The sequence below is a fragment of the Protopterus annectens genome, chromosome 17.part0 (genome assembly GCF_019279795.1).
Source record: "Protopterus annectens isolate FY-2018-M chromosome 17.part0, PAN1.0, whole genome shotgun sequence".
NCBI classification, from domain to species: domain Eukaryota; kingdom Metazoa; phylum Chordata; order Ceratodontiformes; family Protopteridae; genus Protopterus; species Protopterus annectens.
The window spans coordinates 95,610,554-95,630,430 of NC_056751.1; the positions used below are offsets into that span (position 1 = coordinate 95,610,554).

Sequence of the window (19,877 nt, forward strand, 5' to 3'; positions counted from 1 at the left end):
AAGTTAGTTCTGACAGACTGGGAAAAACAATTTGTGTTCACCTCACCGTTTTGGTCTAAGATAATTTTATTTTTGAGATTCTTGGATGATATACTGATTTTGTGGGGGGACACGATTGATGAAGCAAAGGAATTTGTGGACTATTCCTATTGTGGACTATTGGGCAGACACCCAAACAACTGCCACCTCATGACATAACACAAGCAACACATAGATCACAAAGTCAGTGTGCAAATCAGTCACAGCCCTTAAGGCCAAACACAATGCCAGACACACTTGTCATAGGTGACTCCATAGTCAGACACACTGACGTCCCACTCACCAGACTGAACAAGGAGAGGGTCACAGTAAGCTGCCTGTCGGGCGCTAGAATCCGCCACATAACACAAGCACCCAGGTCACTCCACAGCAAGTACAAGTATGACTCAGTCATTGTCCATGCCGGTGTGAATGACCTGAGACGTACCTCCCTGGACTACATGAAAAGAGACATAAAGGAGCTCTCAGATTATGTAGCCCAGGCTGGTATGACCCTGACCCTGAGCAGTATCCTACCTTCACCAAGAATGATGCCACAATACAGAGACAAAATGATCAGTTTTAATAATTGGCTTAATTTCTGGTGTCATTCTAAGGTGATCCAATGTCTGTCTGCCTGGAATGACATGCTTGACAAGCCACGCTGCTTCGCAAGGGACGGCTTGCACTTGTCACTCCTGGGTTTCTGGATATTGGCAAAGGCTCTTGCCACCCCCATAGTGCCTTTTTTAGACAAGGCTCAAATTCTAAACCCACCGCCCTAGAAAACAATAATGGGAAAAAACTAAGGGTAATGCTGCTCAATGCCAGAAGTCTAAATCTCAAGATGCACGCCCTCGAAGCCCTCCTCAGTATGGAAAAAATCGATGTCTGTGCTGTGACTGAAACCTGGTTCAAGGCTCCTGAGAGCACCCCGGCACTATCAGGTTTTACCTCATATCATGCGATCCGGCCCCAAAACCCGGACCGTACCACAAAAGGGGGGGGGGTGTATCCATATTCATCAAGGATACCCACACCTCCAGGCTGGTGGCAACTCACGAAGCATCAGAGACCATTCAGGTGCAATTAACCATAGGCAAAACTGCTCTACAGTTTTTAGCATGTTACAGGCCACCCTCTCAAACTCAGGAACCCCACACAGCCTTCCTGAAGACACTGGAGAGTATAAATGTCTCTCCAAACACCATCATATTGGGTGACTTCAACTACCCAAACATAGACTGGGAACATTACTCAAGCCCCAATACCCTAGCCCAAAGGTTCCTGGAGTTCATAAACTCAAATGCTATGGAACAACTTGTCACCATTCCCACAAGAGGTGAAAATATACTAGACCTGATCATCTCAAACATGGGGACAAAATGCTCCACACTGGAAGTATATCCCTCATTGGTGAGATCAGACCATAAACTAATCTCACTGGAGATCCACATCCCGCCCCCACCCCAACAAAAAAGACCACAGTGAAGAACTTCTCAAAAGCCAACTTCACACTTCTTAAGACTAGTGTGGTATCCTTCAAGGCCCCTGAGCCATTGGAAACCACAACCCACGCTGCCGAATCCCTTACAAATGCTTTCTATGAGCACCTCCAGGATTGCATGGATCAAGCAATCCCAAATAAAATCAAGACCCTTTCCACCAAAGGCAAGCGCCCGATCTGGTGGACCCCAGCCATAAACAAACTTTACAACAAGAGGAGAAAGCTACTACAAGATAGAGCAAAATCCCTAAAAGGGAAGACATCTCTGATCAATACTAGTAAAAACTATGATCACTCATAAAATCATCCAAGGCCAACTTTGAGAGAAAAATCGCCAAGGACTCAAAAGACAATCATAAGGCCTTCTTTAGCTATATTAGAAATCTGGGTGGAAACTCCCAGATATGCTCAGAATTAGTCCAAAATTATACAAAAATCACTGAACCCACAGACATTGCAAACATACTGGCAGACAGGTTCAGTGAAAATTTCTCCCTCCCTCCCCCAAAAGGAGAAATATCTATCCCAGCAGAGTGTAGCCTCCCAATCATCTCAAATGCCCAGGTGAGAGCTGCTCTCTCTAAAGCTAAAAACACAGCATCAATGGGACTGGATGGTGTCCCCGGCTGTGTGCTACACGAACTCAATGAGGAACTAAACCCACACACAAGGCTGCTGTTTAATCTTAGCCTTACCACAGGATACGTACCCAAAGAGTGGCATACGGCAACTGTGGTCCCACTCCACAAAGGCGGTGCTTCTACGGACCCTGGTAATTACCGCCCCATAAGCTTAACAAGCCTGGTCTGCAAAGCTATGGAGAGGATCATAATGGAACTCATAAATAAAGACATAGGGGACCTACAGACATTGGATCCTACCCAATTCGGCTTTGTCAAGGGCAGATCATGCCTCTTGAACTTGGTCGACTTTTTTGAAACAGTCACCAAGGCCATTGATGAGGGTAAGGCAGTTCACACAGCCTACCTTGATCTTGCAAAAGCTTTCGACACAATACCCCACTCGGGTATCATAGAAAAGCTCACCAGCTTAAATGTAAACCCATATGTCACAAGATGGGTTGCAAACTGGCTCAAGGACAGAACCCACAAGGTTAGAGTTGCTGGTGCCATGTCAGACTCCAAGCCGGTCACAAGCGGTGTCCCACAGGGCTCAGTCCTGGACCCCCTCTTGTTCGGCATCTACTTTTCAGAAGTGCAGGCAAACATAGGAGGATTGTGGCTGACAAAGTTTGCAGATGACTGCAAACTGGGCGCCATAGTTGAAAATCCATCAGACACAGATATCCTTCAGAGAGGTCTTATAGAAACGGATAACTGGTGCCAGAGCCATGGCCTTAAGCTAAACACCAAAAAATGTATAGTCAATACCCTTTGGTAAAAACAAGGTAACCCCAAGTTACCACATAGGTGGCAATCCATTAAGCACAGAAGAGGTTATCAGGGACCTGGTGACCCAAGTTGACAGTAACCTTTCTTTTGACACTCACAAGTGGTTAGGAGGACCTTCTACATTGCCCACCTGATTATGAAGGGATTCACATCCAGATCAAGGGAGGTCATTGTTCCCCTGTACTCTTCACTTATCAGACCAATGATTGAGTACAATGCCCCATTCGGAATGTATCTTACCCGACACCTGCAGCAATTGGAAAGACCCCAAAAGTTCCTCACCAAAAGGATAAAGGGGCTCAAAAATATGCCATATGCTGCCCGACTGAAGAAACTCCAGCTCTATTCAGTCGCATACCGTCTGCTCAGAGGTGACCTGTGCCTGACATACAAGGCCATGTCCAACCCGGAATTAATGGACATAATCCACCTAAAAAAATCCAAATCCACCAGAGCCACAAGAGCAAGAGACTTAAACCTCAACACGGATATAAATAGGACGTGCTGGAGGGACAGATTCATCACCCAGAGACTCCCTATGCTGTGGAACAGAATCCCGGTCCATGTGAGACAGAGCACCTCGCTGGCTCTGTTCAAGAGGAATCTTGACCAGTGGATGGGAGATCATAGGTTTACCCTGGGGATCATCTCTGTATCACTGCTGGACAGAGGCACGGCAAACTAATGGGTATAGTATTCTTCAACCTAAGGGGTGGTGAAAGCCACACAACTCTGGTTAGGCTTATAAATGCCCTAGGGCAGATAGCCTAGTATGAACCTATGAACCTATTTGAATTCAACAACATCCTACTTAAAATTTACACACCAGCTGCATTCTTCCAAGATCCACTATCTAGATATAGAATTGGACAAAAGTCAGGGAACCTTGAAATCAACCATCTACAGGAAAGATACTTATTGCAACAGTTTTCTTCAGTTTGATAGTTGTCACCCGGCCCACCAAAAAGAAGTGTGGTTAAGGGCCAGATGGTTTGGATCTCAAGGTTAATTAGAAATGACATGATGTTCCAACAACATATGAGCATCCTTATTGACATATTTAAAACTAGGGGGTATGGTACCCTATCAAAATGTTGCATAAGTCAAATAATTAGGTCAATAAAGGTAGGACCTCAAAATTTGCACCCATGTTGAGATCAGGAGGGAGCCTAGTGACAACTGTAGGGGAACTACTTAGAAAGATGAGGTATTTGTTGTACCCTACAATCAATTAATGCCTGAATTGAACCCCAAGTTCAACATTATTTGAGAGAATGTTTTTGATGCTGAGCTTAGGGGTAAGCTGGGGCAAAGGCCCAGAGTGGTATACAGCAAAGGTAAGAGCATTAAGGAATTGGATGACAGAAGTATAAAGGGAAATTACAACTCAAGAATGAGTAAATGTGGGGCATGTAACTGTTGTAAGCACATCAACGATGGGCCATACGTAGAAATTGCAGGTTTTCATAGGAACCTACAATGCCCTGGAAGGTGTAATTGTAACACTGAGATGGTGGTCTATGTGGCCATGTGCATTTCCTGTCAGGCATTCTATGTGGGAAAAACCACTAGGAGGTTAAGAGACAGGATTGCTGAGCGCACTAGACATTAAAAACAAGAAAACATCCAGTTCACTTTTCCTACACTCATCTGTATGTTCAAATTACAAAAGATTTTTGTTTTTTTGTAAATGATAGGTCCTACAGAGAAGATAGAGGGGGTGACCCCAAGTTAGACATAGAAATTAAGGAAACTAAATGGCACCTTAGACTGGATGCCAAGGTGGAACCTGGAATTAATGAGTATATTTCTATAGCCAGTGTGTTAAAACAAAATAGGAAACTGTGTTAGGTTATAGACATGCATGTAAGCATTATGGAATTATTGTTTTTAGAAATATTGCTTATTGTGATTTTGCTAGTTCTGTAAGACTGAGCCACAACAGTACATATATTTGATGTTTACGTTTGTTATTATTACAGTTTTGTGAAGTGTTATTCTTCATTTTTCATTATTTTTATTTTATGCATTTTTTTATATCTGTATTCCTTGACCTAAGTGAAATTACCAACAGAATTGAAAATGTTTAGGTATGGCAAGGGTTAAATTTCTGAAGGCACTGGAAAAGTGGAATTGATGTATAGTATTTAAGGTGTGTTTGAATGAAAGCACATGACTCTAATGATGCCTGTTGACGTGAACGCGTTTAGTCATAGTGTTTTGCTGTGCCTTGTGTGTTAACATTTAATAAACCAACGTTTTTAGCACGAAGCTCGTGTATGCCGGTCAAATTCTTTTTTGTTTTGTTTTGTTCATCACAGATGTTGCAGCCTTCTCCTGGTAGACGCTGTGGATAGCAAACTGACCGATCAGAAAAGTCCCACACACACTGCCCAATCAGAGAAAGGAATTAATGACCCTCTGCTCCTTCTCTTACCAGAAGCAAACCAGTAGCACTAATCTCAAGCTGTCTTTTAAGAAGCAGTTAAAAGGCCTTCCAGTGATCAGCAGTCTCCAGGAAATTTAGAAACAATGCCCGTCTGCTCCTCTGATCACCAGGAGGAAAACAGAAGCATTAATCCCAATATGATTACTGAGAAGCAGAATGTAGGCTGTCTAGTGATTGGCAGACTGTCCATGATGTTGCAGATTTTAAAAGTAAGGTGGAAGAATGATTAATACTCTAAGAATTGCAGTGTGTACAAAGCAGCTAGGAAAATATGAAAGAGAGGGTAACTTGAGCTTTAGCAGTCTAAGGAGTGAGACACTATCTATAAAAGAGCAAGATGGATTGGATGCGGGTGATAGTATTCTGGCTCTGTGGAATATAGTGGGAGAGCAAATAAATAGCCTAAGGGGAGTGGCTTTACAAAATGATATTTGTGCTTACTGACAACAACCAGTGAAAGTGGAGAGTGAAGGAATTATGTGCTCAAATTAATATAAGGGATTGACCACTATATAGACAGTGAGTCTAAGAAAAGAACAGCAGCAGGGTGCGAGAAAAAACTAACCTATCCCTCACAGCAGTCTACCTACGGCAGAGTCTGAGTGAGCTTTTCCAGTAAACCCTGAAATGTTTTCTCTTTCCATTTAAGGAAAAGGTCTAGTTCTTAGCTCCTTCTTCGGCTCACAGGTGATTATACTTAATTGCACTGTTCTGTGACTCAAGAGACGCAGCTTTAATTGGTTTCGTAGTTTAAATATGCAATGAAATACAGAATCTGACTGAAATACGGCACAATAAAAATACACCGCAATATACAAACTGTAAGAAAGTGATTCAAAATACAAGAAAATAGTACAAGGGAAACAAACTACATCTTTCCCAAACAGCAGTCTGTTGCAAAATCCGAGTGAGTTTTTTTGTAAAGCCCTGAAATGTTTTCTCTTTCCTCTTAAATAACATATCTAGTTCCTAGCTCCTCCCTCAGTTCACAGGTGATTAACCTTACATGATCTGTTTTATTATATTTGTGGCTCAAGAGGCACAGCTTTGGATTCTTTCATAGTTTAATGGAAAACAGAGTGGAATTAAAACATAGTTCAGTGAAAATATGCCACGATATACAAAATGCAAGAAAGCAATACAGTAAAATTCCCATTAGCTGTGACTCAAGCAGCCAGCACTCTTAAACAACCGGCATTTTATTGGCTCATATGGTGGCATACCTGCCAATCAAAAATCGCAAAACAGAGCCACTTCTACTCAATGCGGAAAAGCGGCCTGTTACGCATTGAACAGAAGAGGCTCTGCTTTGCAATTTTTGATTAGCTCGTATACCCGCATACAAACCAGTCGAAAATGCCAAGCGGAGCCTCTTCTGTTCAATACAGAACAGTGGGCTGTTCTGCATTGAACAGAAGAGGCTCTGCTTTGTGATATTTGATTGGCTTGTATACCAGCATACGAGCCAATCAAAAATGGCAAAGGGGAGCCTCTTCTTTTAATGCAGAACAGCAGGCTGTTCCGCACTGAACAGAAGAGACTCTGCTTTGTGATTTTTCGTTTGCCAGTATACAAGCCAATCAAAAATCTCAAAGTATGTCTCAAGCAACCGGAATATACACTTAACCAGCATCTACCAGTCCTCATGGGTGCTGGTTAAGTGAGACATTACTGTACAAGGAAAATACAAAAATCTTTCCCTCAGAACAAATAATCCCTAGATACAGTCAGTTGTAAGTGATGTGATGTGCCTGAATTATCATTGGCTGATTTCTAGTTTGACTTCTGAGATTTACATTGTTTGGTCTGATTTCCTCTATCACTAAGTGCTAGTTGCTTTTTGCACTGTTGTCACAGTCTATAGAAGTCTTGGAATCTTAGAAGACAAAAGCATTAAATGTTTTGAGTATTAGCTTACTCTCTGTATATATTATTTTTTCAGATGTTCATGCAGCTTTGAACATTTTTATGTATTTTTAGGCATTTTTCTATTGCTCCTAATTGTCATGTTTACTTGAGAATGATGACTTAGTTTTCAGTTGCTAAACTATACCCAACTAATCATTTTTTTGTACTGCATTTGTCAGAGTTGGTCATATCTGAATATTTCCAATTGAATGTGCTCTGAAGGTCTTGAGCTCATTTATTCACCAGCCAGCCAACCAGAGGAGCTGTCACCTAAGCAGCCATGAAGGTGACTTATGCTCTTGCCAGCATCCCAGGAAGAAAACATTTCAACAGAGGCTTTAACCATGCTACTGGTGACTGACATGAGTATCTCTAACACCACGGGACATCCTTTTCACTCCCCATGAGAGAACTAATATCACTGGATTGAGATCATAGGTTCATAGGTAGGTACTAGGCTATCGGCCCAAGGGCCTAAGTAAGCCTAGCAAACAAGGTTCGCTGGCTTACGCCACCCAAGAAAGTTAATTTCCTGTGCCCCTGTCGAGCAGAGCCACAGACGTGATCCCTGGGGTGTATATCCTATTTCCCATCCACTCATCAAGATTTTTCTTGAAGAGTGCTAATGAGGAACATTGCTTGACATAGATGGGTAGCTTGTTCCAGAGTATAGGAAGTCTCTGGGACAGGAATCTATCCCTCCAGCATGTTCTGTTTATTGTGGTGACAAGGTTTAGGTCCCTAGAGCGTGTAGCTCAGAAGGATTGGGATTTCTTTAGGTGTAGCATGTCCAACAGCTCTGGGTTTAACATAGCCTTATATGATAGGCAGAGATCTCCTCAGAGTAAGCGATATGCTACACAGTAAAGCTGGAGTTTTTTGAGACGGTCAGTGTAGGTCATCTGTTTGAGGCCAGTAATTGTCTTTGTGAGGTACTTCTGTTTCCTTTCCAGCTGCTGCAGATGTCTTGTGAGGTACATTCCAAAAGGGGCATTGTACTGTATAATGGGTCTAATGAGTGCCGGGTAGATGGGAACAATGACCTCTTTTTTCCTGGTTGAGAACCCTTTTTTGATAAGGTGTGCCACATAGAAGGATTTCCTGACTACTCTGGTGATGTGATTATCAAAGGAGAGACTACTGTTCACCTGGGTCCCAAGGTCTCTTATCACACATTTGGCATTAAGTAGACTGCCGTTTATGTGGTAGTTCATGGGTACAGAGTTTTTACCAAAGGGGATGACAATTCACATTTTGGCATTGAGCTTGAGGCCATGCCTCTGACACCAGACATCTGTCTCAGTGAGGCACTTCTGTAGGATGTCCACATTATTTGGGGACTCGATTATGGCTCCTAGTTTGCAGTCATCTGTGAACTTCATCAGCCAGAGACCTTCTGTGTTAGCCTGTACTTCAGAGAAGTAGATACCAAACAGGAGAGGTCCCAGGACTGAATCCTGTGGTACACCACTTGTCACTGGCTGAAGTCAGATTTAGAGTCTGCAACTTTTACAGTGTGGATTCTGTCTGTGAGCCAGTTGGCAGCCCATCTTGTGATGTAGGGATTTATACCAAGTGTAGTGAGTTTAGCTATAATTCCCAAATGGGGGATGGTGTTGAAAGCCTTAGCAAGGTCAAGATAGGCTGTGTGAACCACCTTACCCTCGTCTACGGCTTTGGTGACTGCCTCAGAGAAGTCAACCAGGTTCAGAAGGCATGATCTGCATTTCACAAACCCAAACTGGGTGGGGTCCAGAGTTTGGAGGTTACCATTGTCTTTGTTTATGAGTTCCATGATGGTGCATTTCATGGCCTTGACCAGGCCCGTCAGGCTATTAGGGCAGTAGTTCCCAGGATCAGTAGTGGCTCCTCCTTTGTGGAGTGGGATAACTGTTGCTGTGCACCATTCAGTGGGCACAAAGCCTGACATGAGACTATGATTGAACATGGTGCTTAGGTGGGGAGCCAGTTAGTTCTGAAGTTCATGTAAAATGCAGCCTGGGATGTTGTCCGGTCCCATGGATGCTGTGTTTTTGGTTTTAGAGTGCAGCTTTTACCTGCATAGATGTGATTACAGGCAACCTGCATTTTTCCTGTATAGATCTGGGCCCTTTAGGGGGTGCGGGGTGATTAAAGTTAGCACTGAACCTATCTGCCAGGGTGTTGGCAATATCAGTTGGTTCTGTTATTTTCGTGCCATTGTGCTGTAACTCAGAGCAGATCTGGGTGTTGCCATTGAGATTCTTGACATAGCTATAGAATGCTTTGTGGTTGTCCCTAGAATCAGTGGTGATTTTGTTTTCGTAGCTAGCTTTGGAGGATCTTATAAGGGATCTCAGCTTCTTAGTGAGGCTGACCAGGGAGCTCCTCCACTCATGGGATTTTACTCTCTTTTGCAACAGTTTTCTCCTTCTGTTGTAGAGTTTTATTATGGCAGGGAACCACCAGATTGGCTTCCTTTTTTTGGAGGATAGCGTCTTGGTTCTGTTTGGGATAGCATGATCCATGCACTCGTGTAAATGCTTATAGAGCACATTTGTGTAGGATTCAGCAGTCATAACTGTATTGTCCATCTGCATGGGTGTCATGAAGTTTGCCACTTCTGTCTTAAGAAGCATGAAGTTGGCTTTGGAGAATTTTTTTTACCGTGGTTTCCTTAATGGTGGGTGGGGGCGGGATGCGAATATCTAGGTTGATTAGCTTATGGTCGTATCTGACCAAGGAGGAGTTGATTTCAGGTGTGGAGCACCAGTCACTCATGTTGGTAATGACTAGGTCTAGGATATTGTTGCCCCTGGTGGGGGTGTGGATAAGTTGATCCAGGGCATTGGAATTTATGAATTCCAGAAAGCGTTGAGCGAAGGAGTTGGTACATGAGTTGTTTTCCCAGTTAATGGTGGGGTAGTTGAAATCGCCCATTATTAGGGTGTTTGGTTGAACCCTAATATTTTCCAGTATATCAAGAAAAGAGGAGTGGGAATCCTGGGGCATGGTGGGGGATCTGTAGGAAGCTACAATTTGGATTGCAGTTTTGCCCAGAGTTAGTTGCACTTGGATAACCTCGGATGCATGATGCTGCGCAACTAGCCTGGAGGTGGGGATATACTTAATGAATGTGAACACACATCCGCCTTTGGTGTTCTGGTCCAGGTTAGATGGCCGAAATGTGTGGTATGAGTTATAGCGTGGTAATGCAGGGGTGCTCGCTAGAGCCTTGAACCAGGTCTCAGTCACTGCACAGATATCGATGTTCTCCATTTTAAGGAGTGCCTCGAGTGAGTGCATTTTGAGATTTAGACTTCTAGCATTAAGTAGCATTATCCTCAGTTTTTGCTTGCCTGTTCCTGTTACAGTGGTGAATTTATCATTTGATCCTTGCCTAAAAAGGCACTAGCCAGTATCCGGAATCCCAGGGGTGACAGATGTAGGCCATCTCTGGCAAAGCATTGTGGTCTGTCAACCTTGTCGTCCCAGGCAGACAGATACTGGATCCCCTTAGAATGACACCAGAAGCTTAGCCAGTTGTTGAAGTCAATCATTTTGTCCTTGTACTGCGGTAACATCCTGAGCGATGGCAGGATGCTACTCAGGGCTAGGGTCATACCTGCCTTGGCTACAAGATCGGAGAACTCTTCCATGTCTCTTTTCATGTAGTACTGGGAGGTATATCTCAGGTCGTTCACACCAACATGGACAATGATAGAGTCATATTTGTACTTGTGGAGGGACCTGAGTCCGTGGGTTATGTGGCGGATCCTGGCACCCGACAGGCAGCTGACAGTAACCTTCTCCTTGTTTAGCCTGGTGAGTGGGACTTCAGTGTGCCTGACTAAAGAGTCATCTATAAGTAGTGTGTTGGGTATGTTGTTTTGCCTTATGGGCTGTGGTTTATTGGCACACTGAGTCTATGGGCTATGTGTCATTTGGGTTGTGTTGGGGGATGGAGGTGCTTGCGAATGTTTTTGTGTTTCTATGTGTGGATTTTTTTGGTGTAGGTTTAGTGGGAGTATGTGATGAGTGTGGTGTGGTGCAAGTGTTTACCTTCTTCTCTTGGCTGTCAAGTTTAGTCTTGGTTGGAGAGAGCTTTACGTCCAGTTTTGCTAGATAGGTGCATCTCTCACAGGTTGTGGTGTTGGGTGTTAGGAGGAGAGGGTTGTTTGTGTACATGAGACAATTGCTACATTGCCCCAAGATGCCCATCTTCATCAGATAGACACGAGAGAACACTGGGAGCTGACCCTTGGATGTGCCTGAATAAAAAAACTACTTTCCTCTAGACAAGTGAGGAAAGTGAGTATACGAGCTTTTTTTCACTAAGTAAGTACAAAAACTGTTTTTCTCGAGGTAAAGAGGAAGGTTGAGTGCTATAGTAATTTGTAGCTTATTTAGTGCTAACAAGTTCTGAACAAGTGCTAAACACGAATAAGCAAATTCAAATGCTAATACTAAGAATCTGTACCTGGATCTTGTGATAGATGTGCTACCTACTGCTTACCACTCCCACTGATAAGTTAGAATGCTTCCCTCCAACACAGAGAGGCTTGGGGGGCTCAGAAGCTTACAAACAGTCCTGGATACAGCAAATATGTATCTGGACTAGACTAGTTACAGGAAAGGTGGGAAAGAAGCACAAACACAGGCTTTTAAACCAGAAAGTTGAAAGAGATGGAAAAACTGCCCAAACAGCCAAGAAACTACAATTTCTGGGCCAGAAACCACTCTTGTGGTAGATAGGCTACCTAGTGCTTACCACTCCCACTGATAAGCTAGAAGGCTTCCCTCCAACACAGAAAGGCTTTGGGGGCTCGGAAGCTTACAAACAATCCTGGTTACAGCAAATCTGCATCTGGACTAGACTAGTTACAGGAAAGCCAGGAAACAAGCTTAGATTTTTTTTTTGTAAAGTGGAAAGGGAGAAAGGAGAAACAGAAGATAATTCAAAATTAAGGACCTAAGAAGCTTGCCCTTTCACATCCACAACCCTGGCCATTTTAGTATCCTGCAAGAGTCTACGTGCTTGGTTTCAGTCAGTCAACCAGTGACTACTGCTTCCTTCCCCAATGGTGTTCAAGAAGACACTGACCACTCATACCCTCCCCTGGCAAGCTGTTTCACCACCCAGGCCCTTATTCAAATCTTGATCACCTGGGAAATATTATGGCTTTATCGCTATGTGCCATAAAGCTGAGCAGCTTGCAGCACTTTTAAAATGGTTTTGTTTGCAAGGCTGCATGTACTTATATGTACTTAAAGAACAAAGTAAAAAGAACTGCAAATACAGCAGAAAATATCACTTGCTTATCCTGTCTGCCTTTCCTCTGCATCTGAGGTTGTTGTTTCTTCAGAAGACTGTACTGAATCCTACCCCTACCTTGTCTTTGTTCAGAAAACTGTATTGACCACTACTCCCTCACTTTTTGCCATGTTATATCAACATTTGTTTTTGTCTGTTTCGTGCCTACTCACCACTGCCATTTGCATCCCTAACAGTTGTTAGGAAGCTGGCCCAGGATTTTACAAAATATGTTGGTGAATATTTTTCACCCCACAGCTATCTTAGCTCTGCCTGTTAGGTTTCATGTGTGGACTCATGGCATAATGTTAACAGCCAAGTTTAGCATTTCCTTTAGCTTATGCTGTTTATTCCATCCCGTAACATGGAGAGTTTTGGCATCTTCCCTTATCCTGTTTTCTTTAAATTCCTGCTTAGGCTGTGACGTGTTTTTCATAGAAAACAAAAGATGGGACATTTGTTGTGACCAATATTTTATTCCATCCTTTAATAAAACAGGATTAATGCATTATGGGATATGCATGAAATGTTGCTTCTTTGCTTGACTGCCATGAATAACTATTGCAAGTAGAAAATAGAGTTTGATTAAGATTTAGTGGAAATTCATCTGGCATTATTACTGACTTTGGTGCTTTTGCATGCTTGATAGTATTGTGTGCTGTAAAAACTAACCAGGTTAATTGTGTGAGTCGTTAATGTGTTATACAAAAGTAAAGAGTGGTGATGCTCACAGTAAATAAATAAATCATTGTGTCTACAGTATTGAATACGAGAACTTGTTTTCGCTGAATACAATATATTCTTTTCTCTGTAGGCACATGCAGCTTGTTATATTATTCTCACACCAGAATGTACATTTGGGAGACTGAGGCATATGATTCTTCCGCCATATGCTGTTCGTATTTATAGTCGCAATTTCAGCAAATTGCATTGCTTCCGGATATCTGAAAGTGCCCAGCCAGAACCAGGTATGATGCTAAAATCCATGTTTTGTGTTGCAGTACTTGGGGGGGGCTGAACACATGAATTACTGAAAGCCAGAAAGGTTTAATGCATAATGCTATAAATAACTGTACGTGGAAACAAAATCAAAGGGGGAGGGATACATACATTTTGATGAGATGCAAGGAGTAAAATTAAATACTCTGCAGAAACACACCAAACACAAACTGATACATTCTGTGGTACCAAGGAAGAGGCAACAGTATTCCAAAGTCAAAATTTATTAGAACAAGTATAGCGCTTTTGTTCCGTACATCACATAGAATTTCCTCAGAACTAAAGCTGTTATTAATGACACTTCTTTTATACATAATTAAAATCACATGATACTGTTAGACCCAACCTGCCAAATAAAACTGATTGCAAGGTAAAACCATGCACAAGAGTAAAAATAGAAATAACAATGAACGATGTAGCCTCATAGTATTTCAACTTTAAAACATAATTAATAGCCATTGGATCATTCAAACGTGGTCCTAAATGAAAGACCAGCACTGGTAGAGTTTTTAGTAGAATCTAGAACATAAGCTGCTGTTAAGAAAGGAGTAATTAGTAGAGCACTTAAAATATTGCATGATAACTGTAAGAATCAATCAGAGGAGGTTAGAAAGGATTGGGAAGAGAGCTTGGATAAGAGATTTACAAAGAAACAATGGGGAGACATATGTATGTCTCTCAGCTATGCAACAAAATGTAGAAGTTTTAGGATTTTTGCTTGGAAAAGTTTATATAGGTATTTATACCCCAAGTAGACTCCAGAGAATTTTTTTCTCAGTTAAACAGTAAATATTGTTATAGGGAAGAAAGTGGTAATTGGGAACATATTTTCTGTCAGTGTAATGAGTTGGCAGACTTTAATGATTATCTGCACTCTATTGAATCATGAATACGGGGTGAGCAAATTAGTGTATCTAGGGAAATTATTTTTCTGAGCTATAGTACAGAATCAGAATTGCTTATACATAGTAAGGCCTTGCTGAGTCTAATTATGGTGGCTGCCAAAAAAAGCAATTACTAGAAACTGGAAATCAGTCTAAACCAACTGTACTAGAAGTAGTGAATATAGTAACAGAGGTAAAGGGTAGGAGCAAATTACATAGAAAAAATGTGATTTTTGGGAAAATACATACAGTGGACGAATGAGTTATGCAATGTTTGACTGACGACAATGCGTAGATTATAAGTGATGTATAATGTTTATTACTGCTTGTTTATAGCCTGTCTAAATTGTTGTGTTATTTTTAAGTGTTATTCTAAGCTCTTAATTTTGGTTTAAGCACTTGGGCTTTAGGCCCACCCCTTAGCTCTCCCTGGCCTTTCTCACTCTGATTCTGACAAATATGGATGAACAATTTCCTACAGTTTTTCCTGCCAGTCTGGTTAATATGGGCATCCTGAGACAGTATAGCAACTGCCTCATGTACATGGACAACCATCTACTTCTACCACCTAGAAACACATTTTGTGAGAGGCAGTTACATTAGGAACCTAGAGTCCAAGCTCTCTCCTTCTCAAGCCAGTATATCTTGCACCGACAAGGTTGTCAGCACAATCACTGCACCTCAAACACCACCCACACCTACAATAGGGTTGGGATTGTGGCCTAATGGTTAAGGTATTTGCCTTACAAACGCAAGGTGCAGGGTTTGAGTCTCACAAGGGATAATTGGCTAGGCTTAAAATGGCTCGCAAGAGCAGTTAGCTTAGTACTAACCTATGAACAACACACCCCTACATATGCAGAGGTCTTGCACATAAACATACCCAAACAAAGGAGACCTCGGAGGCAAAAACACACGCGTTCTCCACAGCCCTCCACACCACATACCATGCATAGTCCACACACCTGTGCCTACGTATTAGTCATAGGAGACTCCATTGTGAGACACACACATGTGCGTTTCACCAGGCTGGATAAGGAGAAAGTCACGGTTAGTTGTCTGTCACGTGCCAGAATCCGCCATATCACATACGCACTCAAGTCTCTCAATAACAGGTACTGTTATGACTCTGTCATAGTCCATGTTGGTGTTAATGACTTGAGATGTACCTCTCTGGACTATATGAAAAGAGAAATGATTGAGCTCGCTGATTATGTGTCCCAGGCAGGTATGTCCCTAGCCTTAAGCAACATTCTCCCATTACCCAGAATGATGCCTCAATACAAACAGAAAATGATTGACTTAACAATTGTCTTAGTTTCTGGTGTCATTCCAGGGGGATCTAGTACCTGACAGCCTGGGAAGATATGATCAACAGACGACGATGCTTTGCCAGAAATGGCCTGCATCTGTCTCACCTGGGCTTCAGGCTTATGGCAAAGGCTGTTGCCTCCCCTATAGTGCCTTTGTTTAGGAAAAGTGATGAGGTTAAAACTACTAACATAAACATTTCAACAAAACACAAATTAAAGGTCATGCTGCTAAACACTAAGAGTCTAAACATGAAACTGCACTCATCGCAAGCATTCCTAACCCTGGAAAATACTGACATCTGTGCAGTCACAGAAGCCTGGTTCAAAGCTGTGGAGAGCACCCTAGCCTTACCTGGTTACTCATCATACATTCAGACCCCAAACTGTGGGCAATAAAGCCAAAGGAGGTGGAGTTTCAGTATACATTAAAGACATACACACCTCCAGGGTGGTCAAATAGTATGACGTACAGGAGACACTCCTGATGCAGTTAACCATTGACAAGACCCCTATTCAAATAATAGCTAGCTACCGGCCTCCAAATTTGATTCAAGATGCTTAATCCACCTATGTGAACCTGTTCGAATCTATCATGACAACAGCAAAAGTAAATTAAGGCACCAAAGTTACACACTGGAAATCAGTCACTGTACTTTATTGCAGAAGACAGTACAGTGACTGATTTCCACTGTGTAACTTTGGTGCCTTAATTTACTTTTGCTGTTGTTGTGTGTTTTGGGCACCTCACTGTACCTGCAGCTGTTTGGTTTTTGCATCTTTGAATCTATCATGATTCAACCCTTTACCCTGATCCTGGGTGACTTTAACTTCCCAAACATAGATTGGAAGAACTACTTATGCTATAACACAAATGCCCATGGATTCCTTGATTTTGTCAATGCAGATGCCTTCGAACAGCTAGTCGATAACTCCGCAAGAGGTGATGATATCTTGGACTTGGTATTAACCAAAATGATGAACCACTGCAGCTTCCCTATAGTGTCATCCTCCCTGGTAAGATCCGGCCACAAAGCGGTTACTTTCGAAGTCACCATCTCCCTCAACCCCCCTCTAGCTAGGATCAGACATAAAAACTTCTCCAAAGCCTATTACAGCCTCCTGAGTGATGGTATAAACAGCTTTACAGCCCCCTCCCCCTCTGTAGGAACTGGCACCAATATCCAAAACTACACCAAAGCACCATACAAGCATTTATATGGATGCATGGAATCAGGAATACCCAACAGGACTAAATCATCCTCCACAAGGAAGAGTAAACCTGTCTGGTGGACATCTGCAATAAATACATTCTATAGCAAAAGGAAAAAATTGCTGTCCAAGACCAAGAAGGAGCAGGTGCCCAATTGGAAGCAATGTCTCCTTAGCCTGAACAAGCAAATAAGAGCACTAGTGAAATCCTCCAAAGCAAATTGGCCACATCTACTAGGGACAATCATAAGGCCTTCTTCACATATGCCGGCAACCTCAAATGAAACACCCAGATCTGTTCAGAACTAGTGGTCAAGGACATCACATATACAAATGCCGTAGATATAGCAAACTTACTGGCTGACAGATTCAGCAAAAACTTTACCCCTTTGTCCCATCAGTAAATCACAACGTCCCCAGTACCTGCCCCTTCCCCTTATATCCAGGGAACAGGTTATCACTGCTTTCACAAAGGCAAAAAATACAGCCCCCATGGGACCTGATAACATCTCAGGTTGCATCTTACATGAACTTAGGCAGGAACTTGCAGCACCATTAGGCACCCTATTCAACCAAAGCCTGAGTACCGGCTTCATCCCAGCTGAGTGGAGGGTAGCCACTGTTATCCCTTTGCACAAAGGTGGAGTGTCCACCAATCCAGGAAATTATAGATCCATCAGCCTAACTAGCCTGATCTGCAAGGCCATGGAACGGATTGTCATGGACCTCATTAACAAGGACATTGGCAACCTCCAAACACTCTGTCCCACACAGTTTGGCTTCATCAAGGAGAGGTCATGTCTGCTAAATTTGGTCGACTACTTTGAGGCAGTCACCAAAGCCATGGATGAGAGGAAGATGGTGCACATCACCTACCTTGACTTGGCCAAAGATTTTGACACTATTCCCCACCCAGGCATAATAGATAAACTCTCTCAACTAGGCTTCAATTCATACGTTACCAGATGGGTAGCAAACTAGCTCGCTTATAGAACCCACCTAGTCAAAATAGAGAAAGTCACCCCAAGCAGTAGACCTGTGACAAGTGGCTTACCCCAGTGTTCGGTCTTGGGGCCTCTGTTATTTGGGATATACTTTTCTGAGGTGCAGGCCAAAACCAGTGGGCTATGGCTGACCAAGTTTGCAGATGACTGCAAGCTGGCTGCTGTTATCAATTCCTCTAGTGATGTGGACATCTTCCAAGAGGGTCTCGCTCAGACAAATGACTGGTGCCAGAAACATGGCCTCAAGCTGAGTACCAAAAAATGCATCATCATCCCCTTTGGGGAGAGTGGTGTCCCCACAAATTATCACATTAATAAAAATATCCTCAGCACACAATCAGTCATGATGGATTTGACACCCAGGTTGATAGCAACCTAATGTTTGACCACCATGTTGCTTCCATTGTATGGAAAGCCTTCTACATGGCCCACCTCATAGGTAAGGGTATCTCATCCACGGACAGGGAGATCATAACATCCCTGTATTCTTCCCTTATAAGGCCCATTATTGAGTACAACGCCTCTTTCAGCATGTACCCCGCAAAGCACATGCAGCAACTGGAGAGACCACAGAGGTTCCTCACCAGGAGAATCCAGGGCATCAAACATCTACCATACACAGATAGGCTAAAAGCCCTATCCCTCTACTCAGTTTCACACAGACTCCTCAGAGGTGATGTCTGCCTGGCATCCGAGGTGATCACGGACCACACCTTGATGAAACTGCTGCATAACTGCAAGTCAAGCTCCACTCTAGTAACGTGCACGGGTGGTCTCAACCTGGTCTGTGACATCAACAAGACCTGTTGTTGGGACAAATTTGTGTACCAGAGACTTCCCCATCTCTGGAATAGACTCCCTCTCCTCATCAAGCAGAGTACCTCTTTACCCCCTTTTTAAACGCAACCTGGATAACTGAATGGAAAACAGAAAATATACTTCTGGGATTCCGTCCATGTCCTTGCTGGACAGAGACATTGGATGCTGATTTGCCTAAACATGGGCTAAACTCTTGGCTAGGCTTATAAGGGCCTCAGGGGCAATAGCTTAGTAAGCTCCAATGATCCTATGATCCTGTAAAAACATCAAGTGTTTCAGCTACACGGCTTCTGAATGTCCATACTTTTTAAATCTTTATGATTACATTCAGGCCAATAAGGTCAGACCCCACTAGCTCTGGATATATATATATATATATATATATATATATATATATATGTATGTATATATATATATATATATATATATATATATATGTATATAAATATGTAGCTATATATAGATATAGATATACTGTAGATAGATATAGATAGATAAGTACATATATATCTATACATTTATGTATAGATACATTAGATATAGATATTTATGTATGTATGTGTATATGAATGTATATGTGTGTGTGTGTATGTGCATACACACACACACACACACACACACACACACACACATACATATATATATATATATATATATATATATATACATATGCACATATGTGTACAGACACATATATACATTAATTTACATGTTTTTTGCAGTGACGTTCTTAATAGTCAATCTTGCATTACTGCTCCTTGGGTGATCCTGCCATCCAGAAGCCAGTGACTGACCGATTTCCAGAGTCTTTTTATCATACCTAGCCAGAAGACATCTTATGACCAATGTTCTGATGTCAGGGTATAAGGTGGTGTCCGTCTGTGCCATCTTCGTTTCTTTCAAACTGTGCAGTCTGATGCACTTCCACATGTACCAGCTGCTGTAAGTCCATTGGCTGGTTTATTTTCTCCAAAGTTTCTACAAACAAATTTCAGATAAGTCCCCTGTTGTGGAATTCTATCTTCTGATTAATGTTGAAAAAAAATAATAACTGCTTGAAGT

General features: G+C 42.4%; 1 protein-coding gene across 1 annotated transcript in view; it reads left to right on the forward strand.

Moving 5' to 3' along the window:
* DGKQ (diacylglycerol kinase theta) overlaps positions 1–19,877 on the forward strand; it is a 2,194,335-nt gene that overhangs the window by 1,070,787 nt on the left and 1,103,671 nt on the right. The window contains exon 6 of the mRNA XM_044059107.1: positions 13,402–13,555. Coding sequence (XP_043915042.1) covers positions 13,402–13,555 — 154 coding nt within the window. The remainder of the gene's footprint in view (positions 1–13,401; positions 13,556–19,877) is intronic.